The sequence below is a fragment of the Symphalangus syndactylus genome, chromosome 5 (genome assembly GCF_028878055.3).
Source record: "Symphalangus syndactylus isolate Jambi chromosome 5, NHGRI_mSymSyn1-v2.1_pri, whole genome shotgun sequence".
In the NCBI taxonomy this organism is placed as follows: Eukaryota; Metazoa; Chordata; class Mammalia; order Primates; family Hylobatidae; genus Symphalangus; species Symphalangus syndactylus.
Genome location: NC_072427.2, coordinates 49139965 through 49162952, shown reverse-complemented (window position 1 = coordinate 49162952; position 22988 = coordinate 49139965). Strand labels below are relative to the sequence as shown.

At 42.4% G+C, this 22988-nt stretch overlaps 1 protein-coding gene and 1 long non-coding RNA gene across 2 annotated transcripts in view; both read left to right on the top strand.

The window, feature by feature from the left end:
* The window catches only part of LOC129482492 (E3 ubiquitin-protein ligase HERC2-like), a 33573-nt gene that overhangs the window by 6731 nt on the left and 3854 nt on the right, over positions 1-22988 (top strand). Inside the window, 4 exon segments of the mRNA XM_063638494.1 lie at positions 3059-3197; positions 9402-9487; positions 22251-22351; positions 22829-22963. Coding sequence (XP_063494564.1) covers positions 3059-3197; positions 9402-9487; positions 22251-22351; positions 22829-22963 — 461 coding nt within the window.
* Positions 13310-21266, top strand: LOC134736785 (uncharacterized). The gene is made up of 2 exons (XR_010121037.1): positions 13310-13377; positions 16460-21266. It is a non-coding gene; the product is annotated as an uncharacterized lncRNA (long non-coding RNA).

Here is a 22988-nt window from a genome sequence, read left to right as displayed (position 1 = left end):
ATTTGATGAATTTTTTTGTCATTTGTTCTTTTAAAAATCATAGTTAGAAAGCAGAGCATAATTGTTCTTTACGTAGATCCCAAGTGATTGGGATTTTAAGGGAGGTTTTTTGGCATTCAGTAAATGTCTTTATTTTTAGTGTGGCATGATGTGTGTTTTTTATTATTAGAAAATATGTATAGATAGATTTATACATCTTAAATTCCTTTTTTTTTTTTTTGAGACAGAGTCTCACTTTGTTGCCCAGGCTAGAATGCAGTGGCGCCATTTCAGTTCACTGCAGCCTCCGCCTTCTGGATTCAAATGATTCTCCTGCCTCAGCCTCCTGAGTAGCTGGGATTACAGGTGCCGGCCATCACGCCCGGCTAATTTTTGTATTTTTGTAGAGACAGGGTTTCACCGTGTTGGCCAGGCTGTTCTTGAACTCCTAACCTCAAGTGATCTGCCCGCCTCAGCCTCCCAAAGTGCTGAGATTACAGGCATGAGCCACCGTGCCCAGCCCCTGGACCTAGATATCATCTCATGACCCTTTCCAAAGCCTGATTTGCATCGATTAGTTATATGTGTGTGATAGGTTTTTCTAAAGTTTTTTAGAAGTTACCTTTTTACTTTAGTATAAAAGTGCTTTGAATACACTGAATGTTAAATACATGTTTGTTGAATTTCATTGGAACTTTAATATTAATGAGAACCATTAACTTTTTTTTTTTTTTTTTTTTTTTTTTTTGAGACGCAGTCTCACCCTGTCGCCCAGGCTGGAGTGCAGTGGCATGATCTCGGCTCACTGCAACCTCCGCCTTCTAGGTTCAAGCGATTCTCCTGCCTCACCCTCCCAAGTAGCTGGTATTACAGGCACATGCCACCACACCTGGCTAATTTTTGTATTTTTAGTAGAGATGAGGTTTCACCATGTTGGCCAGGCTGGTCTTGAACTCCTGACCTTGTGATCCACCCACCTCGGCTCCCAAAGTGCTGGGATCACAGGTGTGGGCCACTGCACCCAGCTGACTTTTTTTTTTTTTATTAAAAAACATATAAAATTTATTTTATTGTGGTATCTAGTTGAGTAAATTTTGACCTCTACAGATTCATGTAACCTCTGCCATAAGCAGGATGGAGAAGTTTCATCACCTTAAAAGCTCCCTTAAGGTGCTCCTTTTTATCACATGTTCCCTGGCCTCGTACCCTGGCAACCACTGATCTGTTCTCCATCAGTGTAGGGTATTCTTTTTGAGAATGTCATGTAAGTAGAACCATATTTTAAGTAACATTTCGAAACCATCTTCATTTACTCCCAGTTATATGTTTGAGATTTATCAGTTGTTCTGTGTATTAATAGTTCTTTTTATTGCTGAATAGTAGTATTTCATCATTTGGATGTACCACATGGTGTTTATCCATTCTGCTATTGTAGGACCTTGTGGTTGTTTCCATTTTTCTTTCACAATTGTAATCCTGCTGTGAGCATTTCTGTACAGATTTTGTGTGAATGTAGCTTCCATTTCCCTAGGATAAAGACCTAGTAGTGTGAAAGTTGGGTCATGTGCTGAACTGTTTTCCGAAGCAAGTTAAGGCATAGTTTTAGATGGTCTTAATGACTTAAAAATACTGTGATCTAAAAAGTTTACGAAGGTGTCATCTGTGTTAAGAACTTGAGCCGGGCGCGGTGGCTCACGCTTGTAATCTCAGCACTTTGGGAGGCTGAGGCGGGCGGATCACGAGGTCAGGAGATCGAGACCACGGTGAAACCCCGTTTCTACTAAAAATACAAAAAATTAGCCGGGCGTGGTGGCGGGCGCCTGTAGTCCCAGCTACTCGGAGAGGCTGAGGCAGGAGAATGGCGTGAACCCAGGAGGCAGAGCTTGCAGTGAGCCGAGATTGCCCCACTGCACTCCAGCCTGGGTGACAGAGTGAAACTCCATCTCAAAAAAAAAAAAAAGAACTTGAAATGCACCACTATGTCTTCATTACACTTTTGTTTATTCTTTGGAAAATACAGTTTAAATAGCACACGGTTTATTTGTTATCATAAAAAGTCTGACTAAATTTAAAGTTATATATGTGTGTATAGCTACATATAACTATATATAGTTATGAGTATTAATACTAATATTGTATCTTTGAAATTTCATGATTCTACCCTATTTATGCAAATGAAAAAAGTTGGTAAATATTTTGCTAATTATTACTTGAACTGATTTTCTGTGTCACTTTTTGTTCATGTTTATTGCAGATAACAGAGGGGTCTCTATATTTCAATATGCAAAGTTTTACCACCAAAATATTTCTGTACCTTTTAGGTATCATTTTGTTTTCATCACCAATGTTATCAAATTATTTAACAATCTCATTATTTCTAAATAATTTCTATTTGTAAGACTACCTGTACACTATAATTAAATGTTAACTAACGTTTCTTATAGAAAGAAGCTATCTATACTACGTAATTTTCACTCTTAAGAAACTGATTTCAGTAGAATGGCTTAAAAATCCCATTAGGAAGTTGATGGAATATCATCTTGGAAGACATGCTTTAAATAATTTGATATATTGGTTTCTTTTCTTCTCTTTTTTTTTTTTTTTTGAGATGGCATCTCACTCTGTCACCCAGGCTGGAGTGCGTTGGCGCCATCTCAGCTCACTGCAAGCTCTGCCTCCCAGATTCACGCCATTCTCCTGCCTCAGCCTCCCGAGTAGCTGGGACTACAGGCGCCCGCCATCATGCCCGGCCAATTTTTTGTATTTTTAGTGGAGATGGGGTTTCACCGTGTTAGCCAGGATGGTCTCGATCTCCTGACCTCATGATCCACCCACCTTGGCCTCCCAAAGTGCTGGGATTACAGGTGTGAGCCACCGCACCCGGCCGATGTTTTGGTTTCTTTATGAAAATTTTACTGGATCTGTTACAGATATGATTGATGTGTTTTATTTTTAAGTTGTCAAACATTCAGTTAATGATGTGTGTTGTAACTTTTCGGGGAGGGACATTTGGAGAGACTGACTAATGGTATAGTATTCTGAAAAGCGGTTACAGATTAAAAATTTTTTAATTCTGCAGATGATAGTGTCGAACAAAGTGGAACAAAGAAAGAAGATCTGGATGTCTGACAGAGAGAAAAAAGATGAAGAAGAAACTCCTGCACCTGTATATAGCGCCAAGTCAATTCTGGACAGCTGGGTATGGGGCAAGCAACCAGGTAATCTTCTGAGTTTTGGCACTTTGGAAAGCTTGATCTGACACTCCTTTTTTAAAAAACTTGGATGGATTATTAGTATTTTTTTGGTAACAATTTTTTTTTTTTTTTTGAGATGAAGTCTTGCTGTGTTGCCCAGGCTGGAGTGCAGTGGCAGGATCTCGGCTCACTGCAAGCTCTGCCTCCCAGGTTCACACCATTCTCCTGCCTCAGCCTCAGCCTCCTGAGTAGCTGAGACTACAGGCACCTGCCACCATGCCCAGGTAATTTTTTGTAGTTTTAGTAGTAGAGGTGGGGTTTCACTGTGTTAGCCAGGATGGTCTCGATCTCCTGACCTTGTGATCTGCCTGCCTCGGCCTCCCAAAGTGCCGGGATTACAGGCGTGAGCCACCGCACCTGACCTGTTAACAATTTTTAAAAATGTAATTTTAAAAATTTAAATATTGTGGTAAAATATACATACCATAAAACTTAACCATTTTAACTTCCTGAGCTGAAGTGATCTTTTTGCCTCAGCCTCCCAAGTAGCTAGGACTACAGGTGAACGACACCACGCTTGACTAATTAGAGACAGAATCTCACTGTGTTGCCCAAGCTGGTCTTATACTCCTGGCTTCAAGTGATCTTCCTGCCTCAGACTCCTGAGTTACTGAGATTACAGGTGTGAACCACTGCACCTGGCAGTAGATGTAACTTTTTGAGGAACCAGTAAACTGTTTTCCACAGTGGCTACACTGTTTTACATTCTTGCAGCAGTATACCAAGGTTCCAGTTTCTCCACACCCTCACCAACACTTTTTCTTTTTCTTTTCTTTTCTTTTCTGATGATAGCCATCCTTTTTTGTGTGAGTAGGTACAGCATCTCATTGTTGTGATTTGCATTTCCCTGATGATTAGTCATGCTGAGCATCTTTTTACGTGGTTATTGACCATTTGTATACATTTACTGGAGAAATGTTTATTCAAATCCTTTGCACGTTTTTTTTTTTTTTTTTTTTGGAGACGGAGTTTGGCTCTTGTTGCCCAGGCTGGAGTGCAGTGGCGCAATCTTGGCTCATTGCAACCTCCACCTCCTGGGTTCAAGTGATTCTCCTGCCTCAGCCTCCTGAGTAGCTGGGATTACAGGTACCTGCCACCATGCCTGGCTAATTTTTTGTATTTTTAGTAGAGACGAGGTTTCACTATGTTGGCCAGGCTGATGTTGAACTCCTGACCTCAGGTGATCCACCCACCATGGCCTCCCAAAGTGCTGGTATTACAGGCATGAGCCACTGCGCCCGGCCCTTTTGCCTATTTTTTTAATTGAGTTTTTTGTTTTGGGTTATAGGAGTTCTTTATCATGGATGGAGTTTCGTAATCTCTTCCCTTTCTCCAACCCAGTAAAACCCATATATTTATTTCTTTGCTTACTTTATTCTGTGTAATTAAATTTTTTAAATGTGTGATACATTTTTCTTCCAATTAAAAATATGCATGGATTCTTATAAAAATGTATAGATTATAAAGATTTCACCTGACTGCCCACCCCAATTTCAGTTTTCCTCTAAGAGTTAGCCACTATTATCCCTTCAGTGTGGATATTCAGACTTTCTTTTCCTTGAATGGACATAATGTGTAAATGTACATATATAAAAATAATTTGTGATGCCAGGCGTGGTAGCTCATGCGTGTAATCCCAGCACTTTGGGATGCTGAGGTGAGAGAATTGCTTGAGGCCAACAGTTTGCAGCTGCAGTGAACTATGATTGTGCCGCTACACCCAGCCTGGGTGACAGGATGAGACCCTGTCTCTTAAAAAAAAAAAAATCCTTATGTGGGGTTAATAATAGGACCTACCTTATAGGCTATTATGGGATCAGTACAGTAGGCCAGGCAAAGTGCCTATGCAATTATCTTGTGTGTAGTAAGTACCAGCATATACTACCTGTTATCTAGAAATTTGCTGAAATGTGCCTTGTATTTTCTCTCTTTCCATTTTGATCAGTCTTACTAGAAGTTATCAGTTTGAGTTTTTTCAAAGAGCCAGTTGTTGGTTTTATTGATTTTGTTTTGTTTTTCATTGATTTCTGTTTACTCTATTATTTCCTCTTTTCTGCTTCCTTTGGGTTCCATTTGCTCTTCTGGCTCTTCTAGTTTTTTTTTTGAGACACAGTCTCGCTCTGTCTCCCAGGCTGGAGTGCGGTGGCGTGATCTCAGCTCACTGCAAGCTCCGCCTCCCGGATTCACGCCATTCTCCTTCCTCAGCCTCCCGAGTTGCTGGGACTACAGGCACCTGTCACCATGCCCTGTTAATTTTTTGTATTTTTAGTAGAGGCGGGGTTTCACCATGTTAGCCAGGGTGGTCTCTGTCTCGCGACCTCGTGATCTGCCCGCCTCGGCCTCCCAAAGTGCTGGGATTACAGGCATGAGCCACCGCACCGGCCCTCTTCTAGTTTTTTAAGATAAAGGCTTAGATCGTTGACTTTAGATTTTTTGTCTTTTCTAACAAGTGTTCAAAACTATAACATAAATTTATCTCTAAGCATTGTTTAGCCACATTTCACAAATTTGGAAATGTTTATTCATTTTTATCTTCATTCAGTTGAAAATATTTTCTAATTTCCCTTTTAATTTCTTCTTTTACCCACTTATTATTTGGAAATGTGTTATTTCATTTCTAAATGTTTGGGGATTTTCAAATAACAGTTTCTAAATTAGTTGTAGTCAGAGAAAATATTCTGTGATTTCAATGTTGAGGCTTGTCTTAAGCCCCAGAATATGATCTATTCTGTGGAATGTTTCATGCACACGTAATAAGAATGTGGCCGGGTACGGTGACTCATGCCTGTAATCCCAGCACTTTTGGGAGGCCGAGGTGGGTGGATTACTTGAGGTCAGGAGTTTGAGACCAGCCTGGCCAACATGGTGAAATGCTGTCTCTACGAAAAATACAAAAATTAACTGGGTCTGGTGGTGGGCACCTGTAATCTCGATTGTGCCACTGCATTTTAGTCTGGGTGACAAAGCAAGACTACGTCTCAAAAAAAAAAAAAAATGTGTATTTTGCTGCTCTGTAAAGCTTAATGAGATCCAGTTGATAGTGTTCAGGTATCCTTGACTTGAAATAATTTTTTGCCTACTTGTTCTATTCACTGTTAGGAGAGGAGTTGAACTAACACACACGTTGGATTACCACATTAGTTTGACACGAATCTCAGAGATCTTACCAGTACCTGATTACTTAGGAACTTTAAAGATACAAGTAATATCCTCACTTGTGTGCTCAGGCAAAGTGGGGAGAGATGTGGGACAATCTGTGCAACTCCCCCAAGTCCGTCCTCTTTGACCCCGCCTAAGAGATGAGACCTCTCACTGAGGCGTGTCTTCCCCTCACTGAGGCGTGTCTTCCCCTCACTGAGGTGTGTCGTCCTCTCAGGTGTGTCTTCCCCTCACTGAGGTGTGTCGTCCTCTCAGGTGTGTTGTCCCCTCACTGAGGCGTGTAGTCCTCTCACTGAGGCGTGTCGCCCTCTCCCTGAGGCGTGTCGCCCTCTCACTGAGGCGTGTCCTCCTCTCACTGAGGTGTGTCGTCCTCTCGCTGAACCAGGAGCATTAAGGATGTGCAGTGTTCCCCTTTTGTAGTCAGATGGTTTATACACCTTAGGAAACCTTTTCCAGGGAGCCACGTCCCATAAGTCCATGGATTTTAGGTACGTTTACCAAACACAATTCTCAACTAACCACATCTTGCTAAAAACATTTCGTAGATAAGGACTCTTTTCCTAGCAAATACTAGTCATTTATTTACAGAGAAGCCAGTCTCAGCCTCTCAGCGTTCTGGGGAGATGAGTCTCAGCAACTGGCCTTTATTTCCCTGGAGTATCTCCATTGTGCTGGGGAGGCATGAAGAGCAGTTTCACTGCTTAGTTCCTCTTTCTTCTGAGGAGAATTGAAATCTCTCATGCTAATTATGGATTATTTTCTTTCAGCTCTGCAGTTTTTGTTTCATGTATTTGAAAACTATGTTATAAGGTGCATGCAGTTTTTTGTTTTGTTTTGGAGACGGAGTGTTGCTCTGTCCCCCAGGCTGGAGTGCAGTGGTGCGATCTCAGCTCACTGCAACCTCGGCCTCCTGGGTTCACGGCATTCTCCTGCCTCAGCCTCCTGAGTAGCTGGGACTACAGGTGCCCACCACCACGCCTGGCTAATCTTTTTGTATTTTTAGTAGAGACGGGGTTTCACCGTGTTAGCCAGGATGGTCTCAATCTCCTGACCTCGTGATTGAGGTCTCCCAAAGTGCTGGGATTACAGGTGTGAGCCACCGCGCCCAGCCAGGTGCATGCACTTTTAGGATTTTTATGTCATTTTTGTAAATTTGACCCCCTTTATCTCCGGTGATATTCTTTGTTGTGAAGTAACCTTGGTCTGACTACCCTCTTTTCTTCTGATTTGGTGTTTGCGTGGTGTGTTTGCCTGGTTTAGCTTTTTTCACTTTCAACCTTTGTGTATATGTAAAGTGGATTTCCTTTAGGTATCATATAATTAGGTCTTGCTTCTTTATTCACCCCGACAACCTCTGTTTTTTATTTGGAATCTTTGGACCACTTGGGTTTAAATATGTCATCTCTGGCATTTTCAGTTACATCTTTAACTTGTCACTCTCCACTTGCAAATGGTATTACACTGCCTGAGCCGCGGGGCAGTGCTCTGACCACAGCTTCCTGCTTCTGACCTGTTCTTGGTTGGTTGTGTTCCTGTGTCATATGTCCAAGTGAACACCACGGCCTGGCTAATTTTGTGTTTTTGAGTAGAGACAGGGTTTCATCATGTTGGTCGGGCTGGTTTCGAACTCCTGACCTCAGGTGGTCCACCTGCCTCGGCCTCCCAAAAGCCACCACGACCGGCCAAAAAATAAGTATTTATGTTAACCTACATGTTTATCATTTTGGGCCCTTAAGGTTTTGTTTATATCCCAGTTGCCCTCTGGTATCATTTTCCTTCAGTTTGAAGATCTCCATTTATCATTTCTAGATCTGCTGGCAGAGAAGTTTTTCAGTCTGTCTGGGTGTCAATTTTGGCTTTATCTGTGACTCTACACAAATCACTTTGTCTCACCTTGGGCCTCTCATGTATAAAATAGGAGTAAGTGGCTGGGTACGGTGGCTCACGCCTGTAATCCCAGCACTTCGGGAGGCCGAGGCAGGTGGATCATGAGGTCAGGAGATTGAGACCATCCTGGCTAACACGGTGAAACCCTGTCTCTACTAAAAATACAAAAAAATTAGCTGGGCGTGGTGGTGGGTGCCTGTAGTCCCAGCTACTTGGGAGGCTGAGGCAGGAGAATGGCGTGAACCCGGGAGGCAGAGCTTGTAGTGAGCTGAGATCGCATCACTGCACTCCAGCCTGGGTGACAGAGCAAGACTCTGTCTCAAAAGAAAAAAGGAATAAGTATAATATAATGTAAATAATTAAAATTATATAATATATAAAAAATAAGTGAATACTTATCAGAGAGTTGCTGTGCAAATGACATGAAATAATGCACTTGAAGCTCCTAAGTCAGTGCCTGGCACATACTGTTTGATAAACATTTGTTGTGATTTTTAAAATCTGTTGTTTTGCCTTTCTCCTTTCCCCTCACCTAGGTATCAAAGTACGTACAGTTATGGGTGGGTAACTAGACCCGAAATATACCTTTATTGCTCAGATTAAAGCCCGGCTTGTTGACTCAGGGTAGCTTTAATGAAGAGGATTTACTTGGAAGCTCTGCTTGTTCACAGGTATGGAGCTTTCGCAGAACCCACTCTCTACCTGGCAGCCTTGAAGGGGCTTGGATTCAAAGCATATTCTTCAGCCACGTCATCTTTAGTCAAACTGCAGGTGGAATTTGTAGCTTTTAGAATAGCTCCTATTCCTTTCATTCCTTTTTTTCTTTTTTGCTCTTGCATCTCAACCTAAAAAGAAAAACACATTAATTTGAGCCATAGGAATTTAGAACTTGCTTTTTCTTTTGCTTAGATACGTTTGACTAAAGCTTCCTTTTTCACAGGTTTATTTTTTCCAACATTTTATTATGAAAAAATTATACTGAAAAGTTGAAAGAATTTTACAGTGCGCACCCACATATTCACCACCTAAGACTGTGCCGCTGGCATCATCCCACGTGCTTTATCACCGCTGTCTCCACCTTTTCGTCCCTCTATTCATCAGTCCGTCACATTTTTTTTGCAGTGTTTCCAAGGAGACCTCTGGACACTTGCTTCTCAACATTGCAGCATGTAGGCCCTCAGCAGGAGTTCAGAAGTGTACATTTCATGGTGAGCCTTCTGGGAGTGTTAACAGATGACAGCTTTTCTTTTTGTCTAACAAAAAGGGCTTGCTGGCCATTTGGTGTTGTAATCTCTTAGAAGAGTAAACTGTTAGTGACTATCTAAATCATTCTTAATAATTCTCTCTGCTGTGTGAAGTAGGTCTAGGAGGACCCTTTCTGACGTTGTTAGCATAGGTTTTAGCTTAAGGTTTTGTAAGGTTTTGTAAATGCTGCTTATCAAAGTGATGAAGTTCCCATTTGTTACTGTTTTTTGATAATTTTTTTTTTTTTTTTTTTTTTTTTTTTGAGATGGAGTCTCGCTCTGTTGCCCAGGCTGGAGTGCAGTGGCGCAATCTCGGCTCACTGCAAGCTCTGCCTCCCGTGTTCACGCCATTCTCCTGCCTCAGCCTCTCCAAGTAGCTGGGACTACAGGCATCCGTCCGCCACCATGCCCGGCTAATTTTTTATGCATGAGTATTGAGTTTTGTCATTTGCTTTTCTTTTTTTTTTTTTTGAGACGGAGTCTCGTTCTGTCGCCCAGGCTGGAGTGCAGTGGTGCGATCTTGGCTCACTGCAAGCTCTGCCTCCCAGGTTCACGCCATTCTCCTGCCTCAGCCTCCTGTAGCTGGGATTACAGGCGCCTGGCACCACACCCAGCTAATTTTTTGCATTTTCAGTAGAGACGGGGTTTGACCATATTAGCCAGGAAGGTCTCGATCTCCTGACCTCGTGATTCGCCCGCCTCGGCCTCCCAGAGTGCTGGGATTACAGACATAAGCCACTGTGCCCAACCTGTCATTTGCTTTTTCTAAATCAATTGATTTGTAATCATGCAATTTTTGTTCTTTAGCCTATTAATAGGGTGGGTTACATTGATTTTTGACTGTTGAACCAGCTTTGCATTCCTGCAATGAAACTACTTGACGATGATGTGTAATTCTTTTTATATATTGTTTAATTCTACTTGCTAATAATTCACTGAATATTTTTGTGTCTGTGTATATAAAGTATATTGTCCTGTAGTTTGTACTGTCTTTAGTTTCGATATCATGCTAATATTAGCTTCTTAAAATGAATTGGGAGGTTTTTCCTCTTCTAGTTTCCAGAAGAGATTGTTTTGAGTCTGTGTTAATTCTTTTTTATGTTTGATGGAATTATCCAGTGAATTCATTTGGGTCTGGTAATTTCTTTTTTTTTTTTTTGGGGATTCTTAGAATTATGAACTCAGTTTTCTTGATAGTGGTAGGGCTATTCAAATGATCTATTTTATATTTGGTGGGTTGTAGTAATTTGTATTATTTGAGGAATAAGTCCATTTTGCCCAAGTTGTCGAATTTGTGTGTAGAGTTGTTCCTAGTAATTCCTAATTATCTTTTTTGATATCTTTAGAGTCTGTGACATCACTAATGTTGGTAATTTATGTCTGTTCTTTTTTTTTTTTTTTTTTGGTCGTATTGCTGAGAGAGAGGTGTCAGTTTTATTTATGTTTTCAAAGAAGCAGCTTTTTGCTTTACTGTTTATTGTTTCTCTGTTTTTGCTTTGTTTCTCCTCTTACCTTAATTATTTCTTCCTTTCTGCTTACTTTATTTTGCTATTTTTTTTTCTTTTAGGTTGTCGAGGTGGGCACTTATATTATTGATTTGTTTCCAAGTTTCTAACGTACCATTCATTTAGTGCTGTAAATTTCTCTCTCATCAAATTTCTCTCTCATCACCCACTGTAGCTCTTACCCATACATTTTGATGTACTGTACTTGCATTTTCTGTCAGTTCAGAATATATTTTAAAATTTCCCTTGAGACTTCCTCTTTGATCCATGGGTTATTTAGAAGTTTTAAAGTTTAGTTTCTGAGAGTTAGGCAATTTTCCTGTAATTGTTCTCTTGTTGACTTCTAATCTGTTTCCATTGTTTGAGAGAACATATGCTTTGTGATTTTAATTTCAAAAAATTGGTTAGGTTTGTTTTATGCCTCAGAATATGTTCTAACTTAGTATTTGTTTTGTGGATACTTGAACAGATTATGTATTCTGCTGTTATTGGCTGGAGTGTTCTATAAATTTTGATTGGATCTGGTTGATTGATGGTGATGTTGAGTTCTATATCCTGGCAGCCTTTCTGTCTCCTAATTTTATTCGCTGTAGAGAAAGATTTTGAGGTCTCCAACTATAAAAGTATAGATGTCTTTTTATCCTTTCAGTTCTGTTCATTGTTTTTTGTTTCAAATTGCTGCATCTTACTGGTGTATTGACCAAGTTCTCATTTCGTAATGTTGCCGTCTGTTCCTAGTAATTATCTTTTTTTTTTTTCCTTGAGACGGAGTTTCGCTGCTTTTGCCCAGGCAGGACTGAAGTGGCACGATCTCAGCTCATCAACCTCCATACCCACCAGGTTCAAGTGATTCTCCTGCCTCAGCCTCTTGAGTAGCTGGGATTATAGGGGCCCGCCATCATGCCCAGCTAATTTTTGTATTTTTAGTAGAGATGGGGTTTTACCATGTTGGCCAGGCTGGTCTCAAACTCTTGAGCTCAGGTGATCCACCCACCTTGGCCTCCCAAAGTGCTAGGATTATAGGTGTGAGCCACTGTGCCCAGCCCTCTTGGAAATTATCTTTGCTCTGAAGTTTACTTTATTTGATATTAATGTAGCCAACTTTTGCTGTCCTTTCAGTAATGTTTGCATGATCTTTCTTTTTCTGTGCTTCTATTTTCAGTTTGCCTATTTGAAGTCACTTTCTTATGGGCAACCCGTAGTTGTATCATGTTCTCTAGCCTACTCTCCCAGTGTCTTTTAATGTATTTAGACTTTATATTTAATGTCATTATTGTTAAATTGACGCTTAACACTGCCATTTTATTTTGTATTTTCTATTTCTTCTGTTTTTCATTTTTTCGGTTTGGTTCTTCCTGGCCGTCTGTGGTTTACTTGACCATTTTTAGCATTTTATTTTGATTTATCTGTAGTGTTTTAGAGTGTATCTTTTTGTATAGCTTTTTTAGTGGCTTTTCTAGGTAATACATACAAATTGAGCATCTCTAAACCCAAAATCCAAAATCGGAAGTGCCCCAAAATTCGAAACTTTTTGGGCACCCCAGCATGATGCCCCCAAGTAGAAAATTCCATTCATAAGTACTTAGCATGAATTTTGTTTCATGCACAAAATTATTAAGAATACTATATAAAATTACCTTCAGGCTCTGTGTATAAGGTATGTATAAAACATGAATGTATTTCAACTTGGATCCTATCCCCAAAATATCTCATTATTTATATGCAAATATTCCTAAATCTGATAAAAATCTGAAATGTGGAGCACTTGTGCTCCCGAGCGTTTTGTAAGGGACACTCAGCCTGTGTATGTATGAACAGTTATTAGATTGTACCCGGCGTTGTCATTTGCCAGCTTCAGGGATATAGAAACTACCTTCCCTGACGTTCCTTTATGTTCTCCTGTTCATAATATACTTGCCTTAAATATTTCATTTGCTTACATTTACAACCACATATGACAATGTTATAATTTTTGGTTGAACCTTCAGACATAATTTAGCAAAGTCAAGAGGTGAGGGAAAAGTCTATTGTATTTATGCATTGGTGTGCTTGTCATCTCCTCCTTCTGGAAGTTCCAGGGTTTTCTTCTTTTATGGTTGCCATTCTGCTTAGAGAACTTCCATTAGCCTTTCTTTTGGTGTGGGTCTTCTGGTGACAAATTCTGTTTTACTTCCTCTGAGAATGTTTTGCTTTCCTTTTCATTCCCAAAGGACATTTTTGCTGGGTATAAGAATTCTGAGTTAATGGTTCTTTTCATCATTTGAAAAATATTTTGTACTTTCAGCCGGCCTCCATGGTTTCTGATGAGAAATTCGCTGTCATTTGACTTGCTAATCCATGATAGTTAAGGTACTGTTTTTCTTTAGTGGCCTTTGAAATGTTTTCTTTGTCTTTTGTTTTTTGGAGTTTGGTTATGATATGTCTTAGTTTGAATTTCTTTGGGTCCATCCTGTTTAGGGTTTGCTTACCTTAGATCTATAGGTTTATGTCCCTTGCCAAATTTGGGAACTTTTAAGCCATCACTTCTTAGAGTACAGTTTCAACCCCAACTTCTTTTTTTTTTTTTTTTTTTCGAGGCAGAGTCTTGCTATGTCTCCCAGGCTGGGGTGCAGTGGTGCAATCTCGGCTCACTGCAAGCTCCGCCTCCCGGTCGACCCCACCTTCTTTCTCCTGTCCCTTCGTGAGTTCAGTGACCGGAGTTGTTATAGTCCCATAGGTCCCTGAGACTATTTTGTTTTTTTGTTGTTTTTTTTTCCCCCACAGGGGCATGTACTTCTTTCTTTTCTTTTCTTCTTTTTCTTTTTTTTTTTTGAGACGGAATCTCTCCCTGTTTTCCAGGCTGGAGTGCAGTGGCACCATCTCGGCTCACTGTAACTGCCACCTCCTGAGTTCAAATGATTCTCCCGTCTCAGCCTCTTGAGTAGTTGGGATTACAGGTGCCTGCCACCATGGCCAGCTAATTTTTGTATTTTTGTTAGAGATGGGGTTTCACCATGTTGACCAGGCTGGTCTCAAACTCCTGACCTTGTGATTCACCTGCCTCGGCCTCCCTAAGTGCTGGGATTACAGCTATGAGCCATCATGTCCTGCCTTAGGGGCATGATTTCTTCTGTGTTATTCACATTGGGTAACTTCTATCTTTTACATCACTGATTCTTTGCCCTTTTTCCTCCATTCTACTGCTGTGTCCATTCACTGAGCTTTTTATTTTGGTTATTATATTTTTCAGTTCTAAACTTTCTATGTGGTTTCTTTTTTTTTGTCTTCCTTTTCTTAGGCTTTCTATTTTTTCATTTATTTCACATGTGTTTGTAATTGCTTGTTGAAGCCTTTTTATCATGACTGCTTTTAATTATTGGCCACATTATTCCCACATCTTTCATTGTGGTATTTCTATAATTGTTTTTTAAAATTTGGTTTTAGATCTTCCTGGTTCTTGGTATCATGAGTGACTTTCTCAATAGAACATGTTGTTAGGCAACTCTAGGTCTTACTTGAATCTTCTGTGTAAGTGGTTAAATCTTTCTGTGACCCTGCTCTGGCAGGGATAGGGCGTGCTTCACCTCATCACTGGCAGCTTGAGATGAAGTCCAGGCTTCCCACTTTGCCTAGAGGCCCTTGGTTACTGTGAGGCAGGGGTAGGAGTTCTGACTCCCCCGTGGTGTCCATGGTTTGTGTATTTTCTCACCCACTGTTTCAGAGTGTACATGAATGATGGACTGGGCAGTCAGGATTGCGATGGAATAAGCAGGAGGGTGTCAGGGAGAAGGGCACATGGGTGCTCAAGGGCAGAGCTGCCCTTTTGGAGCTTTGGGGTTGTTTCTGGGCTCCGCAGCCAAGCAGAAGGGAGATGTATTATTTAAAAGCAGAAAATGCAGTGACTCTTAAGGAAGGGCTTAGCCCTTGAAGTGCTGGGCCAGCCTCCTTGCCTGAAGGGTGGCTCAGTGGGGATGCCCTGAGAAGGGCAGGGGCACTGCTTTACCTGTCAGTCTTTTGCTTCTCCATCTTGAGCCCAGTGTGCAATTCAGTATTCTTCATGTCCTTTTAAATAACTATTAACTCTTAGCTGCAAAGCTCCAGGTCTCACATCCTACTGCTGGTGCTGGGCACAGTGTGCCCTGTGCCTTTCCAGGGAGTGGTGAGATGTGTCCCTCTCCTGCCTTCTAAGGTCCCTCCCATCCAGCGGAGAGCATATCCAGGTCATGGGTAGCCGGAAAACTGATGTCTTCTGCCCAAGGGGAGGCAGTCGGTAGGGGTGTTGCTATTACCTGTCAGGATCCAGGGCTGTGAGGCTGGTGACTGCTGGCCTCCAAGCTAGTAAGCAGCAGAGAGGCAGGCCCAGAAGAGCCCAGCTCTCACCCTGTCACTGGGAACTGTGCTGTTATAGGGGATACGTGGGAGGTAACTTACAATTCCCCTATAACGATCTGTACTCTGAGGTAGACGCATGCTTAATCGGAAGACCAGAATCCTTTGAATTATTTTCACTCGTGATTGCCTTCTAGCTACTTAGAAAACACTTCTTAGTATGGAAATTTTCAAAGATACATAGAAGTAGAATAATATAATGAAATATCACTAGTTAGAATGTGTATTCTAACTGCTTACTTTATCTTCCTCTAAAATATGTCCATAAATGTGTTTCATGAGTCATGCATGCTGGGTAATTTTATCAAGACATTGTTTTTACTTTGAATTTGGTTTTGCAACATAAAAATAATGGCTAGTGTTTTTCTCTGTTTAGGAGATGTGCTGCGGATAAATACTGACTGATATTGACTTCAAAGTTCTGTGTTAGTAACTTTTTTTTTGCGGGGGAGACAGAGTCTCATTCCGTCACCCAGGCTAGAGTGCAGCAACACAATCTCAGCTCGCTGCAACCTTCCGCCTCCTGGGTTCAAGCAATTCTTGTGCCTCAGCGTCCCGAGTAGCTGGAATTCTAGTCGCACACCACCACACCCAGCTAATTTTTGTATTTTTTTTTAGCAGAGAAGGGGTTTCGCCATGTTGGCCAGGCTGGTCTCGAACTCCTGACCTGAAGTGATCCACCCGCCTTGGCCTCCCAAAGTGTTGTGATTACAGGCGTGAGCCACCGTGCCCGGCCAACTTTTGTATGATGTTTTCAAAGAGGCAGTATGCCATGGTGGCTCAGAGTCTCTGTCATGTGCCATACTCCTCTGTGTGGCCTCGGAGAAGTTGCTTAACCACTTGGTGCCTCAGTTTCTTCATCCATAAAATGGATGGACAACACTGCTTGACAGTGCTGGGTGTGAGGGTTGCCTGAATTCATATGTGTAAAGTGGTTAAAACCACTGTTGCCACATATCATGCATTTGAGTACTACCTGTTGTCATCATCCATTTTCCTAACATTACAACAAACTGTGGCCACATTGTCCTCAGGTGAGATGTTTTCTTGTCTTATTTTCTAGATGTGAATGAACTGAAGGAGTCTCTTTCTGTGCTGGTTAAAGAGCAGCAGGCCCTGGCCGTCCAGTCAGCCACCACCACCCTCTCAGCCCTGCGACTCAAGCAGAGGCTGGTAATCTTGGAGCACTGTTTCATTGCCTTGAACTGTTTTTCAGGAGAATGTCAAAGTTAAGTGGAAAAGCAGCAGCATTTCTCTGCCTCCTGTGGACAAAAAAAGGTAATATAAAGCGAAGAAAGAATCCTAATGGGCCGGGCGCGGTGGCTCACGCCTGTAATCCCAGCACTTTGGGAGGCCGAGGCAGGCGGATCACCAGGTCAGGAGATTGAGACCATCCTGGCTAACATGGTGAAACCCTGTCTCTACTAAAAATACAAAAAAATTAGCCAGGCGTGGTGGCGGGCGCCTGTAGTCCCACCTACTAGGGAGGCTGAGGCAGGAGAATGGCATGAACCCGGGAGGCGGAGCTTGCAGTGAGCTGAGATCCGTGTTACTGCACTCCAGCCTGGGCGACAGAGCAAGACTCCGTCTCAAAAAAAAAAAAAAGAATCCTAATGCCAGTCAAATATAAAATTCAGACTGTTTTGTTTCAGAAAGTTTAATTAAGATTTTCAATATAGTGTCTGTCTTCACCTTCTGAAATTTATTCTTGCTTTCCCTTTTTGTATGTTTTATGTAATCTGGAGGATGGATTTGCCAATTTGCTCATGTAGTAACAGACCATACTATGTAATCTCTGTCATTATTTATTTTATTCAATTAAATTTTTTTGTTTCTTTTATTTTTTATTTTTTATTTTTTTAGAGGCAACGTCTTGCACTGTCACCCAGGCTGGGGTGCAGTGGTGTAATCATAGCTCATTCTAACCTTGAACTCCGGGTCTCTAGTGATCCTCCTGCCTCAGCCACCTGAGTAGCTGGGACTACAGGCACATGAAACCATGCCTGGCTAAATAAAAATAATTTGTATGTGTGTGTGTGTGCATGGAGATGGGGTCTTGCTCCTGGCCTCAAGCAATCTTCTTGCTTCAACCTCTCAGAGTACTGGGATTACAGGTGTGAGACACTGCGCCTGGCTCTGTGTCATTATTTTAAAGACCTTTTTCTGTCAGTAACTGTGGAAGCCAGCCAAAGCTGTAAATCAGCTCAAGTATAAATTTGAAAATGAGTTCTGAACATTGTGCACGTTTTATTTTGTTTTGCTGCTGGGTAAGGAGATAGATTGTAATGTTTAGTGCCCATCTAGTTTAGATGCTTCATGTTTTTCCTTCCTAATGTGATTTTCTTATTCTTTTATTACAAGAGATGCTTTTGGGCCAGGCGCGATAGCTCACACCTGTAATCCCAGCACTTTGGGAGGCCGAGGCAGGTAGATCACCTGAGGTCGGGAGTTCGAGATCTGACCAATATGGAGAAACCCCGTCTCTACTAAAAATAAAAAAATTAGCCAGGACGTGGTGGCGCATGCCTGTAATCTCAGCTACTTGGGAGGGTGAGGTAGGAGAATTGCTTGAACTGGGGAGGTGGAGGTTGCCGTGAGCAGAGATTATGCCATTGGACTCCAGCCTAGGCAACAGGAATGAAACCTGTCTCAAAAAGAAAAAAAAAAAAGTGGGGATGCTTGGATGCTTTTGTGCATATGAGTTTTAATTTGTTGATGCCTGATAATATATTACAGATTTCCTCTTATTTGCTAACAGCCACTAGAATGTTTAAAGCGCATGTAAAATTGTACTTTTCCAAAATGAAGCTGTCTGTCAGACTTTTGTCCTCAGAAGGTTAAACTACAAGATTGCCAGATGAAACTATATTTTGTGTAGTTAGGAGTGTTGGCTTTATTTGACTGTGATAGTGACTTTGACTCCCTGGAGAGCACACAGAAAGTACAGGAGGCAGAAAGAAACAAGAGCAAAGCCCTGATCGTCTTGCTCCCCAGAGACAGGAGCAATACTTGTAGCCTGTTGCCTTGTTTTCTTACGTTTTAATTTTTGTGTTTGTTTTCCTTTTTTGTTTCCTTATGTTTAAATATAGTTGAAATCACATTACAGTTGGCGCTCTGTATCTGTGGGTTTCACATCCCACAGATGTGGATCGAAAATATTGGAAGAAAAGCAATAAAAAACAACACAACAATTAAAAAATACAATTAACAATACAATATAACAACCAATTACAGAGCATTTACCTTGTATTAGGTGTTAATCTAGAGATGATTTTGTTTGTTGGTTTGTTTTGACATGGGGGTGTCACTGTTGCCCAGGGCAGTGGGGCTATCATGGCTCCCTGCAGCCTTGACCTCCTGGGCTCAAGTGATTCTCCCACCTTAGCCTCCCCAGTAGCTGGGACTGCAGGCGTGTGCCACAATACCTGGCTAATTTTTGTATTTTTTGTAGAGCTGGGGTCTCACTGTGTTGCTCAGGCTGGCCTCTAACTCCTGGCCTCGAGTGATCTGCCTGCCTTGGCCTCCCAAAGTGCTGGGATTACAAGCATGAGCCACCATATCTGGCCAATTTTTTTTTTTTTTTAATTTGTATAGATGGGGTTTTGCCATGTTGCCCAGGCTGGTCTTGAACCCCTGGGCTCAAGCGACCCTCCCGTCTCGACCTCCGAAAGCGTTGGGATTATAGGTGTGAGCCGCTGTGCCTGGCCGAGATGATTTAAATTATACGGGAGGATGTGTACAGCTTATATGCAAATACTACACCATTTTATATCAGGGTCTTGAGCATCCTAGGGTTTTGGTATGGAGCCAGGGGTGGGGCAGGCCTGGTACCAATCCCCTGCTGATACCAAGGGACAACTGTACATGTTGTGTTTTTGAAAATAGTTTTAGAGTAAAACCAAGAGACAGATGAGATTCCTACCCATTTGGTAACAGGAGTGCCATGGTTCTTTCCTTCCTTCCTGACTGGCTGTGATGGTCATGAATCAGAGTGTTATGTACAGGTGCGCGGCAGATGCTAAGATTGTCCAAGCACTGTTGTGTGTTTGTTGAATCAAACTGAATTCCCTCAGCTGCAGAAATGGCTGAGAGCCCAGCTGATTTTTCTCTGCGCTGTTTCCTTTGTGATGACATAGGGTTGATGGATTAATTGGAATATAGCTTTCATTAATTGGAAGAATTCCTAAAATTTAAAAAAAAAAGCCTTTTTTTGAGATAAGTGGATTCACATACAGTTGTAAGAAATAGTATAGAGATTCTTTTATTGTTCGCCCCATTGCCCTCAATGGTAGCTAGTTGCAAACTATGACACAGTCATCAGAACTAGGGTATTTACTTTGATAGTCTGCCTATCTTATTCAGGTTTTCCCAGTTTTACATGCTCTCAATTGCATGTGTATTTCTTTGCAGTTTTTTCATGTGTGGATTTTCTGAGACCTCCACTGCAATCAGGGTACATGGACAAGGGCCCTTTATACCCACATTCACGTCTTCTCTCCCCACCCTACCTGCTGGCAACCACTTATCTGTTCTTTGTGTCTATTATGTGATTTTTTGACATTGGATTTTTAATTTTTTATTATTGTTATTACTGTAATTTTTGGAGACAGGGTCTCACCCTGATGCCCAGGCTGGAGTGCAGTGATATAGTCATAGCTCACTGCAGCCTCAAACTTCTGGGCTCAAGCAGTCCTCTCATTTCAGCTTCCTGAGTAGCTGGGACCTCAGATGCATGACACCACACCCAGCTAATTTTGTATTTGTAGAGAATGGGGTCTTGTTATGTTTCCCAGGCTTGTCTTGAACTCCTGGCCTCAAGCAAGACTGACTTTTTTCACTTAGCATAATCCCCTTGATATTTTCCCAAGGAGGTTGTTGCATGTATCATTATTGCTGAGTAGTGATTTTTTTTTTTTTTTTTTTTTTTGGAGACAGAGTCTCGCTTTGTCACCCAGGCCAGGCTGGGGTGCAGTGGCACGATCTTGGCTCACTGCAACCTCCACCTCCCAGGTTCGAGTAATTCTGCCACAGCCTCCCAAGTAGTTGGGACTACAGGCATGCAGCACCACGCCTGGCTAATTTTTGTATATTTAGTAGAGACGGGGTTTTGCCATGCCGGCCAAGCTGGTCTCAAACTCTTGACCTAAAGTGACTCACCCACCTCCTCTGACCACACTCGGCCCATGTGCTTTCTCTTTAAGGACTGTGTGTCCTGTTACATGTCTGTGTCTTGTCATGTTCATATTTCTCATTTAGGATTCGGGAGCAAAGATTTCCGTCTTCCAGGTACCCAGTGCCCTTCTCAGAGGTTCTTGTGTTTCTTGTCTGAGCTCTCGGTGCATTATTCAGGCACTTGTGGATAAGTGTGTACCGTTGCCCCGGCCAGCCAGCCGTGTTCTTCTTTGCCATTTTTATTACACATTGTATCTTGGGGAGATCCTTCCATAACATCCCTGTTTGTTGCGTGTGTGTGTGTGTGTGTGTGTTTTTTTTTTTTTTTTTTTTTTCTTGAGATGGAGTCTTGCTCTGCTTCCCAGGCTGGAGTGCAGTGGTACGATCTTGGCTCACTGCAGCCTCCGCCTCCCAGGTTCAAGTGATTTGCCTGCCTCAGCCTCCGAGTAGCTGGGATTACAGGCATGCCACCACCACACCTGGCTACTTTTTGTATTTTTAGTGGAGACAAGGTTTTGTCATGTTGGCCAGGCTGGTCTTGAACTCCATATCACCTGTTTTTATAGCGTATCCCCTGATCATGAAAGCAAATTTTAGTAAATTTGGAGTATATAGTCTATAGTAGCAATACTATAATATATATGTATTAGAAATATGACACAGTATAAAGTATAAAATACAATACTTTCTATGCATGATTGAGTTGAGATTATGCATTTTTGTATTCTAGCCTTTTCTCTCTTGTACAGGATGGTTTTTGTGGTGTACCATTTGCATAGCCTTTTACTACATGCGGAATGAAACTGTGACTTGTGAAATTAACATACACAAGTAGTGAAAAGCTTAAAAACACATAGGAGGGTGATGAGCACCACATCAGAAGAGGGCGACTCCCCACAGGGTGGGTCAAGCACGCAGGGCTTCACCCACGGCCAGGAGCAGACCCCGAGTGGAGGACGCTGGAGCTGGGGCGAGCCAAGCTACCCTGTGCGGCTCTGCTGCTCTTCTTCCAGCTCCTCTCCGGCCTGGTCTCCCATGTGGGGTTTATTCTCCCTCTGTTTATATATGTATCTGTTTATCGTATGCTTCCTCCCACTAGAATCTCACTTTGGGAGGTCATTTCATGAGCATTTTCCCAAGACATTTAAAATTCCTTATACATTTCTTTGATTCTTTTTTTTTTTTTTTTTTTGAGACGGAGTCTTGCTCTGTCACCCAGGCTGGAGTGCAGTGGCGCGATCTCAGCTCACTGCAAGCTCCGCCTCCCGGGTTCACGCCATTCTCCTGCCTCAGTCTCTCTGAGTAGCTGGGACTACAGGCGCCCGCCACCACGCCCGGCTAATTTTTTTTTTATATTTTTAGTAGAGACGGGGTTTCACCGTGGTCTCAATCTCCTGACCTCGTGATCTGCCCACCTCGGCCTCCCAAAGTGCTGGGATTACAAGCGTGAGCCACCGCGCCTGGCCACATTTCTTTGATTCTTAAAGAGAAAACTTTTCGTTTACAAAAGACATTTGATCAAAGTTGTTAAACAATGAAACTAAAAATCCACTTGTGATCTTGTCACTTGAAGAAAACCATTGGTCAGATTTTCTTACACACCCTCTCATAGTATTGATTTTATGTAGTATCTGCACCCTCCGCTGCTGACTGGTTGTATGTTCTGTGTGTGTCGTCTGCAGTTCCCAGCCTGTGAGCAAAGGTGTGGAGGGGCTCACCAGAGTGGGATCTCGAGCGGCCCTGTCTTTCGCCTTCGCCTTCCTGTGCAGGGCCTGGCAATCAGGTACGGTCCCTGGTGTGGCGCGTTGTTCTGCTTCCCTAATGCATCAACAGACTGGGTTTCGAGCTCGGTTCAGCCACCATGTGCTCTTCAGCTGATCCCATGTGCCCTCTGCGCCTCAGTTTCCTTGCTTGTGAGATGAGAGGCTGCAGAGGCTGTTTGGCTTTTCATGTCTGTACTTTAAAGAAAAAAAAAGAGAGTGCATGCACCCCAACCCCACGTCAACCACTACCATGGAACACCTGAGTACAGACTTAATTCTAGAAGAACAAGAAGTTAGTGTATTGCTCATGTGACAGCCGTGAAATACAGAATTGACTGGAACAGCTGCGCTAGATTTTGGCCTGTTGAGTGAGGAGTTGGAAAGGTGACAGTGGGGTTGTCTCTCGCTGAGGGGTGGGAAGCCCAGCGGGAGAGTGAGGGGAGTGGGCGGGCTCCTCTGATGCGTGTGTGCCTGGGCGAGGATGTGGACCTCTGCAGTGAGCTGTTGCAGAAGTCCCTGGACGCCCGAGGAGCACTTCCCGAGGCCTCGCTCTTCGACGAGAGCACCGTATCCTCTGTGTGGCTGGAGGTGGTGGAGAGAGCGACCAGGTTCCTCAGGTCCCTGGTGACAGGGTGAGCTCTTTCCTTTCTTGCCTTC